The 27,515-nt window shown below is 40.4% G+C and overlaps 2 protein-coding genes and 1 long non-coding RNA gene across 3 annotated transcripts; 2 read left to right on the top strand and 1 right to left on the bottom strand.

Annotated features, from left to right (window-relative positions):
* The first annotated feature begins 9,395 nt into the window (after positions 1-9,395).
* LOC132786515 (uncharacterized) lies at positions 9,396-10,365 on the top strand. The gene is made up of 2 exons (XR_009632449.1): positions 9,396-9,533; positions 9,586-10,365. It is a non-coding gene; the product is annotated as an uncharacterized LOC132786515 (long non-coding RNA).
* Positions 10,366-19,515: 9,150 nt separating this feature from the next.
* Positions 19,516-20,539, top strand: LOC132784652 (uncharacterized). Its single transcript, XM_060790410.1, has 2 exons — positions 19,516-20,404; positions 20,462-20,539. Exon 1 carries the CDS (start codon positions 19,533-19,535, stop codon positions 20,145-20,147), a length of 615 nt encoding a protein of 204 aa, XP_060646393.1. The 5' UTR covers positions 19,516-19,532; the 3' UTR covers positions 20,148-20,404; positions 20,462-20,539.
* Positions 20,540-20,608: 69 nt separating this feature from the next.
* Positions 20,609-26,768, bottom strand: LOC132784651 (uncharacterized). The gene is given in 7 exon segments (XM_060790409.1): positions 20,609-21,199; positions 21,274-21,894; positions 22,220-23,909; positions 23,911-24,024; positions 24,202-24,435; positions 24,605-25,527; positions 26,531-26,768. Coding segments are annotated over 7 exon segments (3,804 nt in total). The 5' UTR covers positions 26,571-26,768; the 3' UTR covers positions 20,609-21,017.
* Between the last annotated feature and the right edge of the window lie 747 nt (positions 26,769-27,515).

The following is a 27,515-nucleotide window of genomic DNA, read 5'->3' as shown; positions in this document are numbered from 1 at the left end:
TTTGTATGAATTTCTATGCGAATATTTCATATCAATATTTCAAGAAAATTTCATAATAAACAGTTTTTAGTTTTCAAGTTAGATGGATTTCTGTGCCGCTACTTTGGTTTATCTTGGTCAAAAAACATTTTGAAAGACATTCAGGTGATGTGCTCTATCATCGAGAGAGTTAACTTCACATCACACCCATCAGTATTTGAGACCGCAGGGTATGCGAAAAAGCGCTGCCAACCTGTGGCAAAGTTTATGCGGCATTATTAGCCATAGTAAAAGTTGGAATTTAGGTACTGCCCGAAATGTTGTACCTGCTTTATTAGATTGCAGCTGAGGGATGAGAGCTGGACTCTACAGCCAGAGCTAGAGCTTGAGCTCGGGCTCGTAAACTTTTCTTGCCAATTTGTCTGCGCATTAAAGTAAATGCGGAGAGTCCTTACAACAACAAAAACAACAATTACAGTTGCTACTTCTAGTACAAAAACAACAGCCACCAGATTTAGCCTCAGTTGAAAAAAAATAAGAGAAACTGAAACAACTTTTAGACCCGAAATGCAAAAGTTAGCCGAAAAATGCAGAGCACTTCTTTCATTTCTATATAAATAAAGGTTTATACTTACCATATACATATAAATATACATACATAGTTATACATATAGTTGCATATATACATTTTATTTAATATGCGGTAACATTGAAAACTTTCTTTGTTGTTGTGTGAAAAGTTTTGCGCCAACCGACAAAACAAAACACAGACAAAAAAGAAAAAAAATTTCTTTCCCTCACAAAAAAAAAAAAATAATGAACGAAAAAAGTTTTAATTGTTGTTGAGGTAAGAAATTTGTTATGGGTATTTATAGACGAAAGCCCTTGTGGGCAGTTGTACACAATTCTGACGGAGAGCTCTCAGGAAATGTGCAGACTGCAACAAATATTGTGAGCAGAGAGATAAATGCCGAATTCGGAAAATATTCACAGAAATGAATTACGCCCAAGGCTCAACAAGAAAACCATACATTATATTTATATTTAAATATAGAAAGTTTGTCAAGAAACTTGAATTTATGCCTAAAATTCAATTAAAATGTACCTTGGAATATTATTACTTATACATTACATATAAATTTAAATATATTTTATACATTTAAGATTCACAAGAAGCATATATTTTTTATCTTCTTTTGTAGATCTTGTATTCATTAGAATTTATTTATTGTGGTATAGTTATATTCACTTATTAAAGTTTGACAAGAAGCATTTAATATTTTTTCAATTTTCTACTAATAGCTTTTAAACTAAAATGTGTTTTACTTTAAAATATTATATGCCCATTACATTTATATCAAAATTTATAAAGTTGGACAACAAACATGTCTTATTAATTAATTGATATTTATTGAATATTGATATTATGCATATTTGAATATTAATAGTTTGTGCAGTATAGTTTCTCTTTCCTCTACTTTATATATATATTTATGTAATATTTTGAGCTGTGTTATATTTTAAATGTATCGATATAGTCTTTGGTATATTTTAGTATTTTTGTGGTACATTAATTGGGAATATATTAAACATTGTAAATTAATTCTTATTTGTTTTTTTATACATTCTATTAAATTTATAAATTTATTTTTTGCATAACATATATTTATATTTATTTGTGCATTTCATATATTACATGTACAGTTATATTTGTAAAGTTAGACCACTACCTTTTAAATTTACTTAAATTATAAGTTGAAATATAGTTATTTAAACATATTTCAATAAAGAACGTTTGACAAGAATTAGTTTTTTAGTCAATTCATATTACCTTTCGTCTGTGCAAATACTTTTTCTTCACCTATATGCAAGGCTTCATCGCGTAACTTATATACAAATAAATAGCAATAGTCTTAAAAAAGGAAGTTAAGAGTGAAAAGAAAAGAATAGTGAAAAGGATTAATTGCACACTTGGAAAAGGTTACATATGAACAAAAGAATATATTGACTTCAGAAAAATAATCCTATATTTGTAAAAATAATTTCCACTATCGACAGCAGTATTAAGTAAATGAGCTTTAATAGCGACACTTTAACACTACTTTCAACAGAGTTAAATGTGATATTGACGAATGTATCGATATCGATTTAAAACTGAGAGAGAGAGAGAGAGAGTAAACATTTAATTGGCAATATGTAAATACATATTCAATGCTTCATTATCGCAAGTGGCGCCACAACACTTCATTGAAGTATATACGGACATTCCGGCCATCCATATCCATTCACATCCTGGGCAGTCAAAAGTTCCACTCAATGATGCCTGACGATGGTTGGCCGTACTTCTCGTCCCGATATTGGCATATTTATGGTAATTAATTTTACCATTAAGTGCTGTCATAATTTAAGTGCGGTTACAAATGCCAGTCGAAGCATTCTCCTCAACTTTTATAGTTCGACAGTTGTTCTTAAAGCTTTAATGAGGCAGAGATAGAGAGAGGAAAATACCTTTAATAGGTTATACGAAACCAAAACCAACGAACAACGACCAACGACCCGTGGTCGACCCGTATCGCAATTTTGCCCCTCAGAACAAACAGGAAAAGTATCAAATTATGTTTGGATATCTCCAAGCACACAATATGATATCAATACAGATACATACAACTTAATGGGTGAATGTATCCTTCAGGTTGCCACTCGCTTCGACTCGTCTTCGTGTTTGTCACCTGGCAACCGCGAGCCTAATGAGACATCAAAGCAACCAGAGAGAGATTTGATACGTTACTGATTTCAGTTTGAGGTGGTTCAACTAATGCGATTGACAGATGTGTGCTTCCGTTTCCTGATTAAATGAGGCGTGAATTTGTAAACTCCTTTTTCTGCGCTCCATGTGTGTGCGTGTGTGTGTGTGTGTGGGTGCGTATCACATGTGAAAATGTAGCCTACATTTTGGAATATTATTGATTAGAATTGCGGTGGCAAGTTCAATATGCAATTTAAAGCCTCACAACTTCAAAAGTTTGCTGCAACAGTCGTGTTTGTGTGTGTGTGCTGCTGTTGCAGCTGCAGTGGTTCCCAGTGGAAATGAAATGCATTTATTTATTTTAATTCCGCCACAACACTTCCGTTGTGCAATCAATGCACAACAGGCAACGGCGCAATGGGGCATGCCACGCGTTCTGCGTGTGGCATATTCACAACGCCTCTGCTGCTGCAGCTGCAGTTGGGTGGCAAGTGCAAGGCAATCACTGATCACTTTTCACACACAAATGCATAAAAACAATAAATGCAAATGATGTTGATCCTGGTCACTGGTTTTGCAGCAACTTCAACTTCAGCTCCAACTCCTTCTGTTGCTTCTGTTTTCCCGGCTGTTGCTGCTGCTGCTGTTGATGATGATGATGATGATGACCAGACGTCGGGCGCGCCCCATCAGACAACATTATTGCCTTTGAGCCACGCCTCTTTTGGCGGGCGAACAGTGAACACAACAGGCCGCCGCAGACATGCAATGCATTAAAAATTCACAATTTCCAGATTATTTTTAACGATTTTAAATACACATGAAACGTGGCTTGTGACCAGACTCAAATGGATCACAAACGTAGCAACGCCCCCTTCAACGGAAGCTGTCGCAGTTGCCCCACGGAAGTCCAACATGAATACCATACGCATATATAGTACAATATACGGACAAAGAAGAGAGATGCTCTGTGTGGCTGGTTGGCTGGCTGGCTGGTTAAACAAATGACAATAATAGCACTGCGAATGAATGCACAAAATCTGAAATCACAAATTTGAAACAAATGAAAATAATTAATTGTGACTTTTATGGCGGCAAATCAAATCGATTGTCTGCCTCGACATTTCACTGATTTCGTAATTAAACCAATAATGCTAAATTCAACGCTAACTGAGCATTGACTTCCATGAAATCTGTCAAGATAATGCTTTAAAACCTTGTTAACAAATTCTTTAAATATTCATTTAATTAAATGCAGACTTCATTCTTACAAATACAATGTCAAACTTCGTAAATTAATAACGCATGGTGTTCTTCAGCACACTTTTGTTCATCTTACGTGTTAGCGGGAACTATGATTGGGTATTAAATATTTAGTTTAATAGTCATTTTCATGGGACGTTTTAACAGAATTCTTCATTAATTTGAATTTATTAATCAAAAATTGACCTTGGTGCATACCTTTTCAATTAAAGTCTCATTTAATAATTTGAGTTGATTGATATTTACTTTTAAGTTAATTTAGTTACATTATTCTTACATTGCAATGTAATAACTTAACCACATAAATCACCATATACAGACTGATATATTGTATAATGTATGTAAATATTATGTTATTGTATAATATTTAGAAATTTATGAGTAAAAATGGTTCCTTAATAGATAAATCAATCAGTCTGTCACATATGTTTAAAGGTTATACAAAGATTGCAGTCGCCATTGACCATTTAAATTCGAATATTATGATTAAATGCGGAACAATATTGTTGGATTCATTTTCATATGTAAAGAAATTTTATTTTATTTTATGCTAAGAAGATATTTATGGCGTTAGTTTAGTTACTTAAGTTTATTCACGGTTAAATATTTATGAATAAATAAATAATTGATGCATCCTTTAATAGAAAACATCAATTTATTTTTCAAAATACACACAGATATGTTAAATCAAAAATATAAAAATACTTCAGTTGCTTCTAAACTGATGTAAGTTTTTACTTTACTACAAAAGATATTTTTTTGGTCAAATTTTTATGTACTATATTAAGGCTTTATCTCCCTGGCTTATACGATCTTAGTTTGCATGCAGAAAACGTAGAAATTTGTTTAACTATTTACTTACTCATTGATTAACTTGAATGCTTAATCAGTTTGCTGCCACAAGAAGAGAATGCAGACAAAGAAAGTGATGAAGTAAAGATACTGTGGCAAAAGCTGATTGCCACAAGTCTCGTTTCTAATTGCAACTGAGGAGCAGTCAGAGTTGTTGTTATTGTTGTTGTGATTTTTGTTATTATGCGCTGCACTTTAATTATACACTTGCGGTCATTTAAAATTATTTGGCTCAAGTTGTTTGCACAGCAAGAGAGAGAGAAGCAGCTGCCACAAATCGCACGTCGCGCTTTGCAGCTTGCCCCCTCGTTGTAAGCTCATCTATTGTTGTTATTGTATTATTCGCTGGCTCGTTTCGCTTTGGCGCTTATCTGCCAAATGAATAAAAGCAAAGAAATGAAAATGAAAATGGAAATGGCAAAGTTAACACTTGTTAAACTTTCAACGAGGGTCGTTGTTGCCATTGTTGCTTCTGTGTTGGCTGTTCTCATTGTTGCCACTGCTGTTGTTGCTGTTGCTGTTGTTGTTTGCAAATTTTGTAATTTATACGAGCGCAGCACAAACAAAGTTGCCAAGAGTGCCTGGCGAATAATTAGCCCCGAAAATAACCGTGGGGCATAAGTTCAAGTGCAACAATGTGCAACAAAGTGGCGCTGCGCAGACAAATCAAAAACTAGTTCACAATGTTGCCCCCAAACTGCATTCCTCGCCCCTCTCTCTCTATGAAGTTCTCTCAAGCAGATGTAATGCAATACGACTACAAGTCCTTTCAGTGTCCCCCTTCATACCCTCCTCGCTCTCTTGCTCTCACTTACTTGCCGTATGTCTTTGTCTAGCTGACAGTATTTACCGTCTTGTTGCCCCTGCCACAGTTTTGTGCCACTGCCACCACAACGCAATTGACAGCGAATGCAAAGGCGTTTGGCATGCGTTGCATGTCTGCTGGAGGAGCAAGAGGGGGCACAGAGAAAGAGAAGACATCCCAAACGCATAAATTGTTTATTGTTTTTCACAACTGTGCAAGTTTTGTGAGGAAGACGTCCGCGGGGGGTGGCCAACTTGCCTCTTGGGCTGTCGGTGGCAGCAACATTTAAAACGTGATTTAGTTGACGTCTCCTGCGTTGGCGTTGAAGTTGCCGACACGTCGCTGCCGTTGACAAATGCCCCAACCACATGCGCTGTTAACTAAAAGTGTTGGACCTGACTTCAGAACGCGACCATCCATCCAATCTAGCCACCTAACCACCTAACCACATACTACGAATACTACTAGCATACATGTGTATTCGTTTAACTTGCATCTGGTTATCTACCTACCACAAAGCCGTCCAATCAAAGCTAAATGCAATTCGATTTTACAGCCAAGAAAAAAAAAAAAACGAAAGAAACTTAATCTCAATACTCTGTTGTACTGCGAAGCTGAGCAATATTTTTAAAGGAGTTTGTTAAGGAAAAAAATAATCCATCGAAAGCAGATTATATGTGAAAGTTTAAATTAATATAATTTCGATGACAATTTTAAATAAAAGTATTTATAAGATTATATTTTTATATTTTATTTAAGTATATTATTAAATATGTACATATGATACATATATGTATCCATATATTTGTATAATTTTATGAAGAAATTTACATTATGTTGGAAATATTTTGAATGTACTAAAAACCCGCATAATATTATTCATTTCAAGGAAACATGAATTTAAATTAAGAATTATAAAGTTAAAAGATAAAGTATGCATATTAAGGTATTTTTATATATTCCTTTTATATTTTTATATTATTATATTGGATCTGGTGTTAACTCTAAACTAATCCTTTGAGTTTGGTTTTTTGAAATCTCCATGATATTTAAGAAGGGAATCTTTTATATGAAGAGTAATGTTTTTATTTCATCATATGAAGATAGAATTCGATACTAAACTGAACTATTGCGTTTGGTTTGAAAGTAGTCATAAATTTTAGTGATATTTTCATTGCAAAAGATTAAATGGGAATGGGGCGAATTTGGGACTATATTTACAAAATTTATATAAAACGTATTTTAAATAATCTTAATTAGAATACCTGAAAGCTGTTCAATTGAATCTTTTAAAATTTATATTTTAATTGCTATTACATTTTGAGAAACTAATTTTTAATTCATAATAAAGAGAAATTAATAACAATAATAATTTTATTTACTAGTTAGTTAATAAACGCAGATCTTTTGTTGATGCAGAGTATATAAATATCATCGAAATAATCGAAATTATTTGCTGTCTATTCTTAGCATTGCTTTGCTGATTTATTGAGCATTTCGCATGAATATTTCAGCGAGGCAAATCAATGATCCGACTGCTGTCGGAATTGCGTGATTATGAATAACCACTTAGCATTTGATTAGCAAACGAAGACGAAGTGCGTGAAACTTCAGCTGAAGGCACGTGCTTCACGTTGCACATGAGTTTTTGATGTGGGTAGAATCAGGAAGTGAGCCAAGTTAATAGCCTTGGCTTAGTCTTAGCGCAAAGGAGAATCGAAGAATTGAAAAACTATTGCAATTTACATTAATTGAAAAGTGAGTGAGGTGACAGACGAATGGACTTCAGTTTAATTCAGATACTATCCAACGAATTATCTCTGTGAATCTCCCAGCAAATCATCACATTATGGTTAACCACAGAATGAAAACTGTCCATTGCAAAAGCCGCATTTCGCAGCAGAGAACTGTCCACAGCTGCTGCGGATGCCTCGAGGCGCTCGACGTGCTCTACGTGTGGGGGGCACACTGTCGAAAACGCGACTGTCAAAATTAAATTAATAAACACAACAATTGGCACGGACCTCAGTTCCGGACCTCAGTCGCGGCCGAAGCCGAAGCAGAAGCTGAAGTCTGGCCAGACAACAACTGTCCACTCACACGGCGCTGACAGCGAGCGATGGCAATCGTAAATGAATTTTGTGTGTGTGTTTTTTTTCATGCCGTACTTTTATCAAATTGAGTTTGGGCCAAGTACCCAACTTTTGGTCTGCCCTGGGCATGGGACTTTTGTGCGTGCGCCACAATTGGGAATGAAATTGGGAATGGAAATGGAAATGAGAATGAGAATCGGATTGGGGTGGCAAAGGACTTGGGACTTCGTGATGTGGCCATAGCATTTTGTATTAATTACAACATCGCCTTCGGCGAAACCGCTCAAAAAGTTGCAATATTAATGATTGTGGGCATTGTGAAATTTCAGAGTGTGCTCACGAGTGCCACAAAGCGATGGGATTCAAGGATCACGGTGTCGAAACCCGAGGTAGCGAATCTACTTTCGGCAAATGAATTCAATTATTGGCCAGCTCACAGACAGTCTTACGTAAAATGCAATCTTACAGTCTAGACAATGGATTAAAACAAACGTAAAATCAACTTGTTGCTTTTGTCTTTGGAAAATAACATAAGAATATTCATTGAAATAATAAAAAATATTTGTGGAGTAATTACGCAGCCAACTGAAATGTCTTTTCACTAAAAAAGTATTATATTTAACTCCAAAGAAATCTACATGTTTTATTTTGGAAGTATTAATAAACTATTTAAGTCCTACCAAAATTATACTGTTGGCAATGCTAAAAGAAAATTTAGTTTGGAAAATTAGTCTATTATCTATAGTAAATTTTCAATAAGTTCATGTGAAATGTAATGCTAATAAAGAAAAAGATTAAATGTTCTTATTAAAAAGAAAAAGAAGTGTTTGTATATAAATTTGAAAATATTACTCGGTTTATGAAATTTTGTACATTTGCTTGAACAACTTAAGATAATTCAATGTTTCATTGACTAAACTTTGTAGGCGTAAAGTGACGACTTTAAAAAGGTATTGGCTAACATTAGTTTAATTTTTGTTGACTTCGGTAAAGTGCTTGGAATGAAAGTAAGCATTTCTTGGGAGCACTCATTTACAGTTTAAATTCAGTTTTAAAGCTCCTTTTCTTTAAGAAGCTTCTTCATTATTTAGATCATAACCAATAATAAAAATACTCTTCTTATATATTAGCATAGATTATGCTAGTACTAACCACTGTGCTGAATTCTTTGCTGAAGGGCGCAGGAAATGTTCAGGCACTGCTGTTGTTGGGCTACTTTCTTTCTTATTTTCATGTTGGTGAACCAATCGTGATATAATTGTCCTGCGGCCGTGTGTCTGGCTGGCTACTCCTTTCTGCATACAAGTGTTTGCAGATTGAGTTACGGTTGCTGCCGTTGTCCTCTGCCTCCTCCATAACGCCAGTGTTAACGTGAACGTTAACGTTAACGTTGTTGGCATCGTTGTCGACGCTTATCCATCGCAATGTGGCTGGAATGAGGGAGTTGGATTTGTTATGGAAAAATCGAATATTGCATATTTTTATTTAATTACAAACGAAGCGATGGGTTATGAAGTCCCATTTGGACTTAAATTTAATTAAACTCCGCTGCGGGGCAATTGTTTGTACGTCGATTCCTTCCCATCATTCACTTATTTGGCAGTTGAATACGAATCTGTATAGCCTTGTGTTTTTACTCACAACTTGAATAGTCTCGAATATCAGAATATTATTTTCTGTGCTCAGTGAAAATACTTTGTGAATTTTTCAAACAACTTTTAAATGGTCAACGAACTGACCTTAAATCAACAACTCGCTCGAGTTCAAAGTTCGTTGTCGTCAGTGAATTCTTTGCGTAAGTTTTGAATGTATTTGATCATAGGTTCTTACTCAAAATGTCTTTGTAGCTATAGATGCGTCTCTATGGAAGAATATGCATATTGAAAGCGATACTACTCGCCCATTGTATCGCGTCAAGTCGGAATATGTTAATTTAGGGAAATCTCCAAAGGATTATCATCATTTCATGCAGCTGCTGGATTATGTGCGTCTTCATTCGAATTATGAATACTCCAATTGCAATTTGAGTGCGATTTGGAATTAAGACACAAACTTTACTTTAGAAATGCAAATTCTCGGAATAAAGCAACTTTAAAGACAGACTGAAATATCATTGTGTGTGTTTCCAAACGTGCTTGAAACGTTTGCTTTCTTTTTGTGGTGGTAAAAAGGATAACAATGGAGCCAAGGACAGGCAATGGCAGCTCGCAATTTTAATGGCATGTATTATAAACTATAGTATTTGCAATTGTATTCACGATGTGTGTGGTTGCTGTCTGGCAGCAGGCAGAAGGCAAGGATATGCTCGTAGGTACAGAGAAGAGACGGGCTCCTATGTGTGAAGACTGCGTAAAGAGCTTATGTATTTGGCTCACGATTTCGAGTTCGTTCGTTGCAGAAAGACATTCGTTGCGGCGTAAAATTCAACAACGGGTTTCATGCAGAGCCTGTAAATTATGTTGCCCAAAGGATATGCGCCAGACACACACACACACACACACAAGCTCACACACATGCATACATGCATACTTATGCACAATCAACAAGAAACTTGACTAAAATGATGTACTTAATTTTGGTTTTCCTATTTAATAAACTGCATGCAGAGGCAGCTGCGTCCAATACGACGACGAATAAGAATATTACGTATACGTAATGCAAATGCATAATCCTTGTCCAGGACGGGGCTGCTTCGGCTGCCTGGCTGCACCGCAGGACGTCTAGACGTTGACGCTGCGTCCTCGACAGCGATAAGCATACGCCTGGCGCGGCATTATTATAATACGTGGCCATTATCCGAGCAACGTTGGCAATAAATCACACCAGGACATCTTTGTGTGTGTGCCACAGGCAGACGCAGAGTCATCTCCCTCTCTCTCTCTCTCTATTTTCGCTTTGCCCCTAAACTGCTGCTGCATTTGCTCCAGTTTCAGCAGAGCAGACGGTTCGCAGCCATATCTGAGGCGCTGCATCGCGCGCACGCTCATAAAATGTTGCGCCCGGCGCCCCCAGACGACAAATTTGCTTAGAATTTGAAAGCATGGCATGCAGACAATGGCCCCCAAAGCACAGCGGCTGACAGCAGGACAAACGGACAGACTGGACATTGGGTGACGGGGAAATGGGCGAAAAAGAAATAGTCGAAACCGGTTGCAGTTGGTTTTGGCCCAAAAGTGAAGCTCTCTCCCATTGCCTGCTTGAAGCGCATTATGCCACAACAGTTGCAACTCGCAAGTTCAAGTTCAGAACGTGCATGAAATGGAAACCTTTTTTTTCTGTATAGTCAAGCAATTCAGACAGCTCAAGTTGTGACAGGAAGTAAATGTTACTTAGCTTCTATTGTCAATCTCTAGACATTGTATTCCATCTTCTTCAGGTGACTTCCAGACATGTCTTCAATTTGTTGTATTATTATACGATTTTACTTAAATTTAGAATAAATTGTATTTAAATTTTGAGATACTCAGTTAACTTTTTCAACATTGATTTATTATATGAATTAATTCCAAAGATTGTCTCTCCATCCGATGTTTGTTTATTTATTGTCATATCACGAAATAGCTTATTTTATTGAAAAACAATTAATTTCAATTTGTGTTTTAACTTATCTAGAAAGTAGTTTTTTTATTTGCTATACTATACTAAGCCAAGGGACACGAATTGAATTTAAGTTGGTTTTTACTAAATAATTAGAAAATGTTTTTTATTTACCTAGAGGCGAAAGTCAAATTAAAATTTGTAATAGTTAAACGTTCAACATGCGTTTTCATTTACCAGATTTTTTAAATATATGATATTAACTAGTTTACTAGCTGTTAGAGGCATTTAAAGAAGAACTTTGAAAAAGTGCATTTCACAGTCAAATCCTCTTTTTTTATTGATCCATGAATTGATTATTGTTTGTTGAAGTGGGGTTTCAATTTATTTTGTTTAATAGTTAATCTGCGTTTTTTAAGCATTATATTATATTATTCTAAGCAAAAGGGTGGATTTGAATTGAAAAATGCATGAATGATTAAAAAAAAAAACATAAGTAATTATTAATTATTTTTTTTTTATTTTACATTGTTATTCTAAACCTTGGGTCGAAATTTAATGTTAAATATATGTTGAATGAATATTTCTATTTATTATTTTTTTTTTCGGAAATTGATAACCAATTAGATTAAAAGCAGTTAGTGAAGTTAATTCTTTTGTCAAATAACTACAAAAATCGAGGCTATTTGTTTTATGCTTTTTAAAGTGCAGAATTGATCCCTGAACCTGAACTTCAACCTGGACCCATGTGCTGTCCTTTTAGTGCTTGCTGTGTGTTTGTCTGTCTGATGTCTGCCAAGCTGATGTTGGCCTTCAGATGCTCATAAACAAATGCGAGACAAGCAGCAGCAGCAGGAGGAGAGCAATGAGTTTAAACAGAATGAGAAGCGAGTTGTTGGACAGCGGGAAGTGAGTGTTGGGGCAGCGTCTAATGTGCCGGGCGTGGCTTTGCATTTATTCGTGTGTAAAATTTTAATTGAAATATATATTTAAGCCGGGTTCGCAGACAGCAGCACACACAGTGAGAGAAAAACCGGGAGAGAAAGAGAGAGAGAGAGAGAGGAAGAAAGGGAAATAGAGAAATAGAGTACGACGAATGTCACTTGTATCTGTATCCGCACAGCTGTGCATCTGCATCTGTATCTGCATCAGCCACTGCGACTGCAAATGTATCTGTATCTCACACAGAGTTGTAGCTACGCGTGTGCCGCTAATGTTTTCATTTGCATGCGGACAGCATCCCGCCAAACTCTTCCCTTCCCCTCAACTCACTGTCCCCGCCATACGCCGGAAGCATGTTTACATGCAAATGCGCCCTATGATTATCGAGACTGTCCTCCTCTATTATCTCCGCACTTCGTCCTTTGTCCGTGCTGTGTTCACTGGATTTTAACTATTTGTTTTTCATGTGCGCTGATTTTGTTCATCCGTTTTCATCAGATATTTTTGCATTTCTGCACTATTACGATTCTCACAGTGTTGAGGCCAGTTGAGGCAGTATTTAAAGTTCCTGCTTGAATTTAAAATACTTTTCAACAACAAATGATACAATAAGCAAGTTAATGGTCTCTCGGAATTATAACTTGTATTGATGAGAATAATTTCTATCAAATATGATATCTATTCCATGCTTAAATATTCTTATTCGTTTAAGCTGTAAATTGGTAGCAAAATAGTTATAAATTGATTAATCACTACAATTTATATTATACAATTAATAAAATATCTTTATTATATAAAATACTTGACGAGCCTACCTCGTTAATAAACTAAAAATTAATGCAATTGAAGTTCTTGTTCGAATTAAAAATAGTTCTCAGCTACTATTGTTATTACATGCATTTCTATCCGAGAGATATCTTCAATTAATGCTAATAGATTATTATCAATGAGATATAATTATATTATTAGCAAAGCATTGCATGCTTTTATATTCCACTTACCTTAGGTTGTCAGGTGTCTGCAGAAAGTTCCATAAATTAAAACACATTTTTATTACATAAAGTAAATATAGAACTTAACTCGTTAATTTGAAGTTAATTTAATTGTAAGAACCCCTTTTTAAAGTGTTTGCTCGAATTTCAAATACTTTTCACCAACTATTTACAAGAACTTACTACAATAAATTTAAAGCCTCCATACTACAAATAATTTGTATCTTTCTTAGGCAAACTTGCCATTGACTTCTTTAAATGAAGTACATGTTTAACATACATACCTCATTAATTTAAAGTCCTTATGCTGAAAACAATCTGCATCTTGTTTAGGCAAACTTTGAGTCGACTTCTGGAGTCCAGTTTCAAATTCAAGAATGCTTCGTATACCAGTTACTCATAGGGTAGAAGGGTATTATAACTTTGCGCCTACAGAAAATGTATGTAACAGGCAAAAGGAGGCATCACCGATCCCTTAAAGTATATTTATTCTTGATCAGCATCAACATCCGTCTGTCCTTTTGTGTGTTTTTCCAACAGATTGTTTGACAATCAGGTATAATTTGTTCTCTATTTTGAACTTAATTTCATATCGATATACTAAATATTGTCTTATTAAAATGGGATGCGGGTATCTCACAGTCGAGCACAATCGACCTTAGCTTTCTTCCTTGTTTTGGAATTATTTTAATGATTATCCGAATGTACACAATGAGACATAATATGCTATGCTCTCGTAAATATCAATAACCAACTAATGCATGTCTGATTATTATTTCAATTTATGCTTTTGCTTTGCTCATTAACAGCCTAGTTATGGAGAAACAGAGTGAGAAACACGCTATCACTGACCCCTGCTCTAGCCCTCGGCCTCTCAATTGACATGCAACCCCCGATGATAACCCCCGTTGTCAGTGAGGATTCACTTAACGCTTCGTGTGGCATAAAATGTTCCTTACAATAATGTATTTTAAAATTAATGAAGAGCTCCTTCCACCAACAACTAGTGTTGGCGGGCGAACTAAATTTTCTACTGGGGCTTTGCCAGCGCATTTCCTACTGGGCATTTGTAATCGGTGATTCTCTTTTGTGCATTGGAATTTCACCGTTACGTTCGCTAGAAGTAGCAATGCAGCTGCAAATTTCGGCAGCGTGATTTAATTTGAATTTGTATTTGAGCCCAAGCAGAGGCAAATAATTGTTAACAATAAAATAGGGATTTGAAGGTGTGCGCAGAGCACGAATGTAAGTAAAATTATGAAATTATAATGAAATGTTAATAATGTAATGAAAATAATAAAGATTTCAGCAAATATTGATCCACTACAAGTTGTTGTTTTCGAGTAGTGGATTGCTCGAAGTACGAGCAACGGCACACCAACCAAGGCACGGATCCGGTGCCAACATTCTGAAATATTCAGTCTCAATCTGAAATATTCTTGCTAAGACTCGAATATTCAGTCTTATTTTGGAATATCAGTCTGAATCTGGAATAATATCAGTTTTTTGGAGACAAACATATTGTGTGTGGAGCACTTTGAAAGTTTGCAACTGGAGTCGCGACATAACCTCAACTACGACTATGGCAAATCGGGAGGAACACGTGCCTGGAAAAGAGATGACGAGTGATGGTCAGCAATTAGATGGAGCTGCTCCTCAAGATCCAATTGACCTGCCAATGGTTTACATGAAGCCGTTAATGTGCAGGCAGCTGTCGCGGGTTTTGAGCGCAATGGAGCAGCAAATATAGGCCGCTCATCTTCGTCATATGGAATCAGCACATCGTCGAGTTCATCAACTCCTATCCAGCATAAACCGGCAAACACACAAATGAACTTCGATAGTTCGGGATATGGCACGGTGGTCAACAAGCTCCATATGGATTCATCTCGTGGAGGATTGTCAATGCCATATCAAGCGAACACTGCAGCAGCGATGGGTGGTATAATCAATGGATTGCCACAGCCGGGATCAATGGGATTGCCCAGTAATCTTCAACAACCAAATGACATGCACGCTGCCAATTCATTGGCTAGGAGTGGGCCTTTGACGGCCGCTCAAATTAGTGCACGACATGTCATCAGCCGAGATCTACCTACTTTCTCTGGAAAGCCTGACGAATGGCTGCTGTTCATTAGCAATTATGAGCAGTCTACGGAAAGATGTGGATTCAGTAACGAGGAAAATCTTATACGCTTACAGAAGTGTCTTAAGGGCCAGGCACTGGAAGCGGTACGCGGAAAATTGATGGTGCCAGATACAGTGCCGTATGCAATTGGAACATTGAGAATGCTGTATGGCCGACCAGAAATAGTACACGCCGCGTTACAAGGAAAATTGAGAGACGAGCCAGCGATAAAGGCAGATAATTTGGACTCCGTCATTCGACTAGCCCTTGCTGTCCAAAATTACTGCGCAACTATGTCTGCATTGGGTCTTCATGACTTTTTGCATGATCCTGTCTTGTTGAACGAATTGGTCGCAAAGATGCCGAGCAGTATGAAGTTGGACTGGGGTCGACACCGATTGGCGAATCAAAGCGTCAACATGGCCACATTCGACAATTGGCTTTTTAATGTGGCAATGTGTGCCAGTATGGTAACTCCGTATGATGTCGGACGAACGACCTCAGCCAAAGCTTCAAAGGAAAGGTTGTTTGTGCACAGTGTTAGCGACAACAATGAGGAGACTCAACAGCGACAGCATCATGGAGAATCAGAGAAGACTACATGCCCAAAATGTGGAGGCACGCACCGACTGTCGGAATGTGTCGACTTTCGAGCATTGAACGTTAAACAGCGCTGGGAGTTTGTGAAATCGAAACGGTTATGTTTCTGTTGTTTCTGGCGGCATCTCGTACGAAACTGCAAAGCTAAAGAAACCTGTGGCGTCGATGGATGCAAATCAATTCACCACGTACTGCTGCATACCGCCGCAGGCAATGATGGCAGAAACAAGCTGACTGGGCAAACAGTGCCTCGATTTGCCAACAAGGAGGAGTCTTCAATCATGTTTCATGGAAGGACTGCGAGTAGCCCTCTCTTTCGCTATATCCCGATAACGATCCACGGCAAATCCAAATCTGTGAAAACATTTGCTTTGGCCGATGAAGGAGCTGCTTGTTCTTTAATTGAAAGATCCTTGTCTGACGAGCTCGAGCTAGAAGGACCGGCAACTCAATTGTGCCTGAAATGGACAGGTGATGTTTCTAAGGTTGAAAACAATTCGCAATCGTTGGACATCACTGTATCAACTATGAGTATGGAATCGCAGCGATACATTCTGAAAAGTGTGCGAACAGTGTCTGATCTCGACCTACCAGAGCAAAGCCTCGACCAGCAATTATTGAGTCTCGAGTCACCTCTGTACGTTGCCTATAGATCCCTATTCCAACGTACGAGCACGAATCATCATTGACTCGACAACATTAAGTGGACTATTCCGCTGGAGTTGCATGAAAGTGAAGACGACGATGTTATTGCAGCCCGTTGCAGGCTTGGCTGGGCTGTTTACGGCCGCTCAGCAAAGGAATACTCATCGATTCCACGCCTGCTACATATTTGCCAATGTAGTGAGACTGGCAGTTTGGATGTTGCATTGAAAGAGTACTTTTCTTTGGAATCAATGGGAATTGTCGCTACGATCAATCCATTACGATCCAAAGACGATGAGCGATCGATGCAAATCATGGAAGCAACGACAACGTTCTTGGCAGACGAGAAAAGGTGGCAAACTGGATTACTGTGGAGATTCGACAAAGTGGTCTTGCCTGACTCCTATGAAATGTGTCTTAAGCGACTAAAATGTCTTGAATCGAAAATGTCGAAAGATCCGCAGTTACGCAACTTCATGCTAACGACGATGAAAAACTATAAGGAAAATCGTTACATCAGACGCCTGGATGATAGTGAGTTGGCGCGTAAAGATATAACATGGTTTCTTCCTATCTTTACCGTCACCAACCCTAACAAGAAGAAGACACGTTTAGTGTGGGACGCCGCAGCGAAGATCCAAGGAGTGTCTCTAAACGACTGCCTGCTAAAAGGTCCTGATACACTTGCATCATTGATGGGCATTCTAATACGCTTCAGAGAACGCCCAATTGCTATTTCGGGAGACATACGCGAAATGTTCCACCAAGTGAGGGTGCGACCAGAGGATCAGGCAGCTCAGAGATTCCTCTGGCGTGATGGAAACTCGCAACGGCCACCGGAGGTATATGTCATGCAAGTTATGACTTTTGGAGCATCGTGTTCACCTTCCTTGGCGAGTTACGTTTTGAAACGCAATGCTCAACGATATGAAGCTGAATATCCCGAGGCCGTAAAGCCATTTGCGGCAACACTTTCGTCGATGACTGGCTTCAGTCTGTGGACTCAGTAGCTGAGATGACAAAGCTGGCCCAGGCTGTAAAACTAATTCATGCTGATGGAGGATTTGACATGCGACACTGGGCATCCAATTCTCAAGCAGTGGTCTGTGCTCTTGAGAATAAATATGACATGTTGGACAAGCCAATTTGTTACCCAGACGTTGGTCCGGAAAAGGTTCTGGGCATGTGGTGGCAACCTGGTGAAGATTGTCTAACGTTTATGGTGAAGCCAGATACGATCGCAAAGGCTCTGGATGGTCGGCCAACTAAACGCCGCGTCCTGAGCATGATTATGACCATATTCGACCCCCTTGGAATTGTTGGATTTTTCAACATACGCGCAAAAATCATTCTGCAAAATATATGGAGGAGTGGAGTCGGATGGGATGAGCCGCTCAAAGAAGAAGACGAGGCAGACTGGCGTCGTTGGTTGGATTTGGTGCCAACGTTAAACAATCTGCGTATAGCCCGATGTTTGAAAGGAGTTAGTGCAGCTAGATGTCTGGAAATGCATACATTTGTAGACGCAAGTGTTAATGCATACGCTGCCGTCGTATACATCCGAGCTGAAGTAGAAGATCAAGTTCATTGCAGTCTTGTAGCGTCGAAAACAAGGGTTGCTCCATTGAAACCAATTTCGATACCTCGCATGGAACTCATGGCTGCTGTTTTGGGACTGAGGTTGGCCAGATGTATCCAGTCTGAAATGTCAGTACACGTTGCCAAGAAAGTGTTCTGGACAGACTCTAGAGACGTTCTATACTGGATACGTTCGGATGTTCGTAAGTTTCACCAATTTGTTGCACTCCGCATTGGCGAAATCTTAGAAGGATCAGATGTGAGTAACTGGAGATGGGTCCCGTCAGCGCAAAATGTGGCCGACGATGGTACCAAATGGACAAGAACGCCTGTCATTAACGAAGCGAATAGGTGGTTCAGAGGGCCTCAATTTCTATATTCGGATGACTCTCAGTGGCCGCAGATGAACATTGATGCGAGCCAACATAGCCATACTATTCTGCAACACGTCGAAGAGCAATTGGAAGCCATGTCACCTTTGAGCTGTATCTCACCAGACCCAGAAAGATTCAGCAAACTGGAGAGATTTAGAGCCGCACAGTTGCGAGTATTGGATTTCTTGCGATCTATTGTCAAGAAGAGCATGGGATCGGAATTAAAGAAGTTACTATTACTTGAGCGGCCAATCGAGATGGATATCATTCTAATACGAGTGTGCCAGGAAACCGAGTATTTCAGCGAGATGAAATGCTTGAAAATGGGAAGCAGTATTATAGATCGGAAGAGCAAGCTATTCAAATGCTCTCCGTACTTGGACGAAGTAAGCATACTGCGCGTCAAGGGAAGAATCGACCTAATAGAAGGAGTCGAAGTAAACCTAAAGCGACCCATAATCCTACCAAGAAGACATCGATTTACATTTCTGCTGGTTGAGTCGTATCATCGCCGGTACCATCATCTGTACGACGAGATCGTGGTCAATGAACTACGGCAAAGGTTCCTGATATTTGGTCTGAGAGCCTTGGTGAGAGAGGTTTCTCAAACTTGTCCAGCATGCCGGATGAGGCGCGCGCGTCCTAGGCCTCCAGAAATGGGAAGTCTACCGCGCGAGCGTTTGGCGCACCACATGGCGCCGTTCACCTATACAGGAGTGGATTACTTTGGGCCCATCGACATCATCGTTGGACGACGGCACGAGAAGCGCTGGGGTGTTCTGTTCACATGCCTCACAATTCGTGCCGTACACCTGGATATCGCAACGTCACTGTCAACCGACTCTTTTCTTTGTATTCTAAAGGCATTTATAGCGAGACGTGGTTGCCCGCGACGAATGATGTCCGATAATGGAACTAACTTCCGAGGTGCGAGTAGAGTGTTAAAAGATGAAGTGGAGCGTAAATCGACCAGGAATGTGGAGACCAAATACCCAGAAATGGAGTTCATGTTCATTCCGCCAGGCTCACCGCACATGGGCGGTGCATGGGAAAGATTGGTACGCTCAACAAAGTCCATTCTAACGGAGATCTTGCCGCCTGGTGGATTGCGAGAAGAAGTGCTTCGTGCTGCGTTGGCTGATGTGGAGGGTATTCTCAACTCACGCCCACTTACATATGTACCACTGGAATCGGCAGACTCAGAAGCGCTTACACCGAACCATTTCCTCTTGGGCCACTCTAGTGGAATTCGTGAACGAGACAGCGAAATACAAAATGGTAACAAGCTTGCCAAAGGATTCAGAATTTCGAGCCAGTTAGCCGATCAGTTCTGGAAAATATGGATTCGAGAATATCTGCCAACGCTTACGCGCCGTACCAAATGGTTCCATCCGCCGCCAGATTCGATCGCCGTGAATGACATTGTTGTTATCGCAGATGAGAATGGCAAACGAAACAGCTGGCCCAAAGGAGTTGTGGTAGATGTTCACCGATCGAGAGACGGTCAGGTAAGGAGTGCCGTTGTGCGCACTCCAGAAGGTATTATGACTCGCCCCGCCGTAAAGCTAGCCAAATTAGATTTGAAAATTGGTAATACACAACGCGAATGCTAGTGAATTACGGGGTGGGGAATGTTGGCGGGCGAACTAAATTTTCTACTGGGGCTTTGCCAGCGCATTTCCTACTGGGCATTTGTAATCGGTGATTCTCTTTTGTGCATTGGAATTTCACCGTTACGTTCGCTAGAAGTAGCAATGCAGCTGCAAATTTCGGCAGCGTGATTTAATTTGAATTTGTATTTGAGCCCAAGCAGAGGCAAATAATTGTTAACAATAAAATAGGGATTTGAAGGTGTGCGCAGAGCACGAATGTAAGTAAAATTATGAAATTATAATGAAATGTTAATAATGTAATGAAAATAATAAAGATTTCAGCAAATATTGATCCACTACAAGTTGTTGTTTTCGAGTAGTGGATTGCTCGAAGTACGAGCAACGGCACACCAACCAAGGCACGGATCCGGTGCCAACAACTAGGGAGTGTGGGGGATGTGCACTGCTGGTGTCGAGGTGTTAAGCGTTAAGAAGACGATGGGAAAAATGTAAATACCTTCTGGGGTGAGCCAACTTGGCCACTTGGTCAGTTGGACGTTAGCTGGCGTAGCCAGCGGCATTCGCAATGAATGTCATTTGGATTTGCCTTGGATAAGTTTCTAATTTATTGCGCCAGAAAAACAGACAAAAAACAACAAGGTATGTGTATAGTTGGTTGGTTATACGTACTACAATATATTCTACTATATAGAGTAGAGTGGAATGGAATGGAGTGTGGAGCATACTTAAGTATGCTTCTTTCTTCTTATCGCCGCACAGCCATCGGCGCTTTTGTGGCCACGTGCCGTTTTCTCACGCGCTGTCTTCGTTCTGTTCGCTTTCTGGGGGTCAGGACGAGGCAAGACGCTTTGGCTTTGGCATTAGCCGAGCTTAGTTGAGCGTCAGCTGATCAGGCTGGGTGCCAGCGTGCAGCACGAGCAACTCCGGTGTCATGGGCGCATTGAGCGTGACCCAGGACTTGGCCAAACCAGCATCGTCTCGAGCAGATTGCAGCGCCTGCTGCAAGGCAAAGGCAACAGCTATGGACAGACAAATAGCTGGTTCACCAGTGGCTACAAATGAAAAAAAAAAAACAGAGATTAAAGCATGCTAATAATAAATAATGGCAGGAAATTTGCTTACGCACCTTTCGACCTCATGAAGCCCGCCTTGTTGGGACTTTTAGGCAGCAACTCGATGCGCAGATCAATGGGAATATCCTTGGCACCTGGAGGCTTATAGTTCCAGGTGCGATTCGTCAGGCATTCGCCAGTCTGTTTATCCACAACGATTTGCTCAGATGTCCAGTAGCCCAGACCCATCATGAAGGCTCCTTCGATCTGTCCAATGTCTACATTGGGATTCAGACTCTCGCCAGTGTCTTCAAGAATGTCAGCACGATTAACCAGATAGTTGCCAGTAAGCACATCCAGCTCCACCTCGATGAGGCACAGGCCACACACCGAATAGGGTTCCATGTCGCCTTGTTTGCACTGATCGCTGGCTATCAAGTTAATCTTGCGATCATACGCAGCATTGATGAGCGTTTGCCAGTCAGCTGGCTTCAACTCCTCCTTAAGTGGCTCCAGACGGGAGTTCAATGTGTTGCACGCCTTGCGAACGGCAAAGCAAAGTGTTTCGCTTCCAACAGCGCCACCGGTGACCATGGAGTTGGCCCCGTTGATGGTATCGCTGGCCTCAATGCGCACCTGTTCCAGTGGAATGCCCAGCGTGTGGGCCACTACCTGAGCGATCTTGGTGTTCATGCCTGGGCAGATAAAGAGAGATTGATTTATAGAGTTAGAAATTTATAGAGATTAAATAGAGAAAGTAATTACACTAAAAATTCTTTAAACAATCTTAGAACTTCTTGAATTCTTCTGAACTTCCAAAAATGTATTGGTTTGAATTAAGATATTTCGTTGTGGATTCAATTGACATTTTTGCATTCATGAATTAAAGAATGATAATTCTTTGAATCATTCTAAGAGTTGGTTTTGCTTCACGAATTCTGAGTTTATATTTGACATGATTTCTTATTGACTCAAGATTTGTTCTCGATTTAGCACTTTTGTTTTGTTCTGGTAACTTACCTTGACCCATTTCAATGCCACCATGCGAGACGACAACGGTGCCGTCGCTGTGGTAGATCGCCACCGTGGCCGAATACTGTCCAAAGTAGCCAATTTGGTACTCCATGATGCAGAGACCCAGTCCGCGCTTTCGCCAGCGATGCTCCTTGTTGTGGGCAATGATATCAGCCCGACGCTCGCGATACAGGGTGCTCTTCAAGAACCTGGGCATCATGTCGCCCATTTTGTGACCTGGCAGTATGTTGGCAAAGCGCACATCAGCCGGATCTACGCCGGTCTCGAAGGCAATGTGCTCAATGATGTTCTCAATCATGGCAATGCCCTCAACGGAGCCAGGAGCACGAGCTGGAGTATTTGTGGGTGAGTCCGAGAGCACCAAGAAACCATCTAGCTTGTAGTTGTCACTGAACTCGTAGCAGTTCTTCGACAACAACACTGTGTGACCGAGTGGCGACTCGTTCTCCAGATAGCCGGCATCCTCGTAGAAGCGACTGTTGAGGCCCACAATTTTACCGCTGCGTTGCACAAAGAAATCGTAGTCGCAGTGGAAGGCCCAACGCTTGCCTGTTGTGGTCATGATGGATTCCAGAGACTGCACAAAGCGCACGGGGCGATTGAGCTTATGGGCAGCCAAGGCAGCTGCCACAGCGACGAGGTTGCAACGCGATGCTTTGCCACCGTAGCCGCCGCCAATGCGACGTGTCTTCACCTGCACCTCATTGCTCTTCAGCTTGAGCACACTGGCGATAATGTCCTGGGTGAGATCCATCCACTGTGTGGCCGCATAGACCTGCAGACCACCCTCGAAGGGTAGCACCACAGTCGTGTGGGGTTCCATGAAGTAATGATACTGGAGTCCCATGTCTAGCTTGCCACTTGCCTGAAGCTCAAAGGGTTCCTGCAAGTCCAGCTTGTCAATCATCGACTTGACCGGCTGCTTGATGCGATCACCAGCGGTTTCGGCTTCCAGCACATACTTCATGTTGGGCAGCACCTCTTCAGCGCCTCCCTCGTAGCTAATCTGCACCAGCTCCGCGGATCGTTGAGCCAATGCATTGGAAGTAGCCAGCACAATGCCAATAGGTTGTTGATAGTACCTAATGGGTCCGGTGGCAAAAAGTTGCTCCACTTCCTTGAAGAAAAAGTCATCCTTAGTATGCGGACCTAGATTGTTGGGTCCAGGAATGTCCTTGGCATCCAAATACGCCACAACACCGGGCAGCGCCAAGGCGGGAGCTGTGTCCACTTTGGTGACCACGGCACCGACTCGTTTGGCGGTCACAAAGGCAGCCCACAGCTGATTGTGCTGCGTGGGCAGATCGTTGGCGTAGGTTGCTTCGCCAGAGCATTGGATGAGACCCTCGTGTTTCTCGGTGGGCTTAGTCACCGGATAGTGTTGCTCAAAGGTCTCGAAAATCTGCTCGCCCTTGGACACTGGACGTGCGAGCAAGTTGCCACCGGTTGTGTGGCGACTGTTCAGTTTCTGTTGCCGCTGTGCGGCAGCCTTCAGCAAAAACTTGTAGAGCAAGCCGCAGGCCAACTTAAGCCTGTAGGCGGGCGATGCGTCAGGCAGAACCTCATCCGGCTGCAGCAGCGTGGAAAGCTTGCTGAAGACCTGCTCCAGCAAAGCATTCTCGAAGGGATTGCGTCCGATCAGCAGCTGCTCCACGGCAGTGGCGTGCACAAAGTCCCGGGCGAATGCCACCAAAGCAGATGCGGGCGTTCTTCACCTTCGATGTGGCATCCAGTTCTAGGAGGAAAGCAGCGTTCACATAGGCATGAGCATTCTGAGCACGCGGCATGATCTGCATGAAGGAAAAATAAGTTTGATAATTGTCGTGCATCGCATGGTTGAAATATATGTATTTTGTTGTCTTGTTAATAAAACGACTTAAAAAATCGTAACAAACTATTGGATATGATAAATCAAAATCGTAAATCTAAAGATAGATTAAATAGATGCAGATTCCCCCTAGTCTTACCTTATACGAATCGAACAGCACTTTATCCTTTGACAAAGCGGGCAGCACAAATCCGCGAATGATCTTGCCCTGCATTGGCGTCTTCAGATACTCGGCCAAGCTGACAGTCCGCTGCTTGTCCGCCGACTCCTGGATGATCACCTGGGCGTCGAGAGCCTCTAGCACAATAAACACATCCGAGGGGAACTCGGGGTGGGCATGTTTGATGGACAGATTACCAGCCAAGGTGCCGGCCTATAAATGAATATCATACATAGAGTATTAGATAGTGTTTTGTTCTACAATAATAAACACTCATTCAATTCAAAAGCCCTTCAGATTAGATAAAAGCGCACTTGTTGCTATCAACACGTAGATAACAAATTGCGTCGCCGGCTTATTAACAACTTGGAATTCAACTCACGTTGCGCACTGGCACATTGGCGATCCAATCAAGGTGCAGCCACACCTGGGCCAGATACTCAAATCCGCTGGTCTGCTCCAGCTGGCGGCAAATGGCCATCGTCTCGGTGAGGCTCAGATTGGCACCCAAGGTCAATCCCTTATCGGAGACGGTGTGACCTCGCAGCTCAGCCAGTCCACGAACATCGATGAACGCCTTGATCTCTACATCCCGCCTGTAGATGCCATGCGCTGTGTTGCCAGCCACAATGATGTAGGGCAACTTCTCCTTGGCTGCATCCTGCAACGCCTGGAACAGATCAGGCAGCGTCTGAGGCCATGACCAACGACTGCCATCAGAGTACAGCTGCACATTCCTTTGGCTCTGTTTCTTACAGCTGCCGGCACAAAGTTGTCCCGTCTTGGGGCATTGCTTCGTGCTCAGATCCTCGATGTCAGCGCATTCCTTGGGCACCGGAATGTTGCTGTCCACGGCAAAGGATTTCATGGCATCCAGAATGGGGCGATAGCCGGTGCAGCGGCAGATGTTGCCGCCGAAGGAATTCTCCACCTCGGCCATGGTCACCTTGCCTCCTTGGCTCTTAAGCAGGGCGTACATGTTCATCACGAAGCCCGGCGAGCAGTAGCCGCATTGGGTGCCATTCATTTTGGCTAAACGTTCTTGGATGGCATGATAGCCCTTGCGCTTATTGCCCAATCCCTCGGTGGTGGTCACCTCGAGGCCGAGGCAAGTGTTCAACAGCGTTAGGCACGAGTTAACTGCCCAAGTGCTGAGCTCGCCCGTCACCGGATGAATGCCACTCAAGGCACAAACACAGACACCACAGCCGCCCTCCTGGCACATGAACTTGGTGCCCGTGAGTCCGGCATGTTCTCGGATGAAAGTATTCAGACTGATGTCCGCCGGCAGATTGGCGAAGTTAACTAAGAAAGCAATGAAATATAACGGAAGAGTTTCATTATTCGTAATCTTAACGTTTTTTCATAGAGTTCGGAGAGACACAATCTTAATCATATCATGAAAGTTTCAATCGTATTAAGTTTAATTTTATTTTGAGAGCTGCAAAACTTGTGAACAATCTTGATAAGAAATTTTCTTTATATAACTGAATTTCATCATAAATGCTAAGGCATTCGAATATTTCTTGCCTAGAGTCTTGAGCAATGGAAATTCAAACAAATTTGAAATTACTCCTTTCTTTGATCATTCGATCAGCTCGATATTAAATAAGTAGAGTTCAAAAAAGACAATCTTATCAATCATACCATGAAAGTGCCTAGATTAGTGGGTTATATCGTTTACTGTATATCTTTTATGTAATAGTATACTCTCAATATATTCCGCATTTCATTGAAAATGCGCAGACGCTTAAACGTTTTTAATCTATTTTTTAGAGTCAACTATAGGGTAATTACAAAGGCTGATTATTTATTTCTAGAGAACCAATCATAATCATATTATGATTATGCATATTAAAAAGTTTTTTTTTTCTTGTTTTGAGTCTTGCAAGTCACATATATACTCCTAATAAAGAAAGATCTTTATTTAAACTAAAGATAAATAAATGATATAATCCCAAAGATTTGTGTGCTATTGTTGAGGTATAAAGCAGGGTAACCAAAAGTCGAACTGTTCTAACTTTACTTTATTCTCTGCTGTTGCTCAAATAGTTTTAACACCTTTTCATCATTTACAAATGTACAATCAAATGTTCTGTGGTGAAACTAGTTAAGATTGTAGTATTTTCTAGAAGCTTTGTCGAACAAAGTTGTTTGCTTTTATTTATATTTTCATATAAGAAAATAGATATGTAATTATTCTCAATTAATAACACGAATAGGCTACCTACGCCTTAGAGAATTTTCATAGTAGATATATGTACGCTAGTGTTGGGTTATAATTGCTTGTTGAAATGTGTGTACATACCTTCATAGCTATCGCCGTTGATCGTGATACTTTCCACCATTATCTATGTTTGTGTTATATAATCGGGAGAAATATATTGTAGTAGGGTAAAAGCCGCCTGTTAGAATATTGTTCTGGAATGTATTTCACAATGCGCAGAAACAATTTAACATACTATTACTATACGGGGTATATATAGTAATAATCTGCGATTCCAATGTACGGCCAACGCTGGTTTCAACTCTACTGTTGCCTTCGGTACACGAGCTTGTGCTTTTATATGGCGAGACCACTTCGATTAATACTCATACTCAAAATGTGTTTAATTTTTCGTCAAGTTCAAGTGACAGAGAGACTCAATGTTCTCTCGTTAAGAGTTCTATATTTGTCGTATTCTCCATTAAGTCATTATATTCATGATACAATTATACAAGGTAGTCTCGTCGGAAAAAGCTGTCCGACTTTAAACATAACAATGAGTGCGAGTGAAAGAGTCTCAGCACAGCAGTGTGAGCGAGACGACAATGAAATGCGCATTAACCCTTAGACGATGATATTAATATTTACATAATTTGAAGCTAATATTAATGTCTTTTTGACATATTTCTAAAATGTAAGTTGTTTATGAATAATATTAACAATATGTATGAGAATTCTCTAATTCTCGAAATGTTTTAATTCTACCCGTATCTGCGGCATACATTGCAAAATGTAATTTGCACAAGGGTTAATTGCAGAAAAAAATTCGTCCGCAGACAACCTCTTGCGTCGAAATACGAATGCGTACTGACGGAAGCTTTTTCCGACGAGACTACCTTGTACCATGCCTTGTATAATTGTATCATGCTCTCGTCTAAGTTCTTATTCTCTCTCCTCCTCTCACTATCTTTCGTTAGCTTTTTCTCTCTCTCATTCTTTTTGTCACTCTCTCTATTTTGTTTTACATCCACACGGTATCTCAAACCTGAAGCCGGCTTATCGCGACATGTGCGAGTTGTTGTTTTAT

Source organism: Drosophila nasuta, chromosome 2R (assembly GCF_023558535.2).
Source record: "Drosophila nasuta strain 15112-1781.00 chromosome 2R, ASM2355853v1, whole genome shotgun sequence".
Classification (NCBI taxonomy): domain Eukaryota; kingdom Metazoa; phylum Arthropoda; class Insecta; order Diptera; family Drosophilidae; genus Drosophila; species Drosophila nasuta.
The sequence above is the reverse complement of the archived record's forward strand: the minus strand, read 5'-3'. Positions and strand labels throughout refer to the sequence as shown.

Coding starts and splice junctions, on each gene's coding strand:
- LOC132784652 (XM_060790410.1), top strand. CDS start 19,533: ATGGAGTTCATGTTCATTCCGCCAGGCTCACCGCACATGGGCGGTGCA.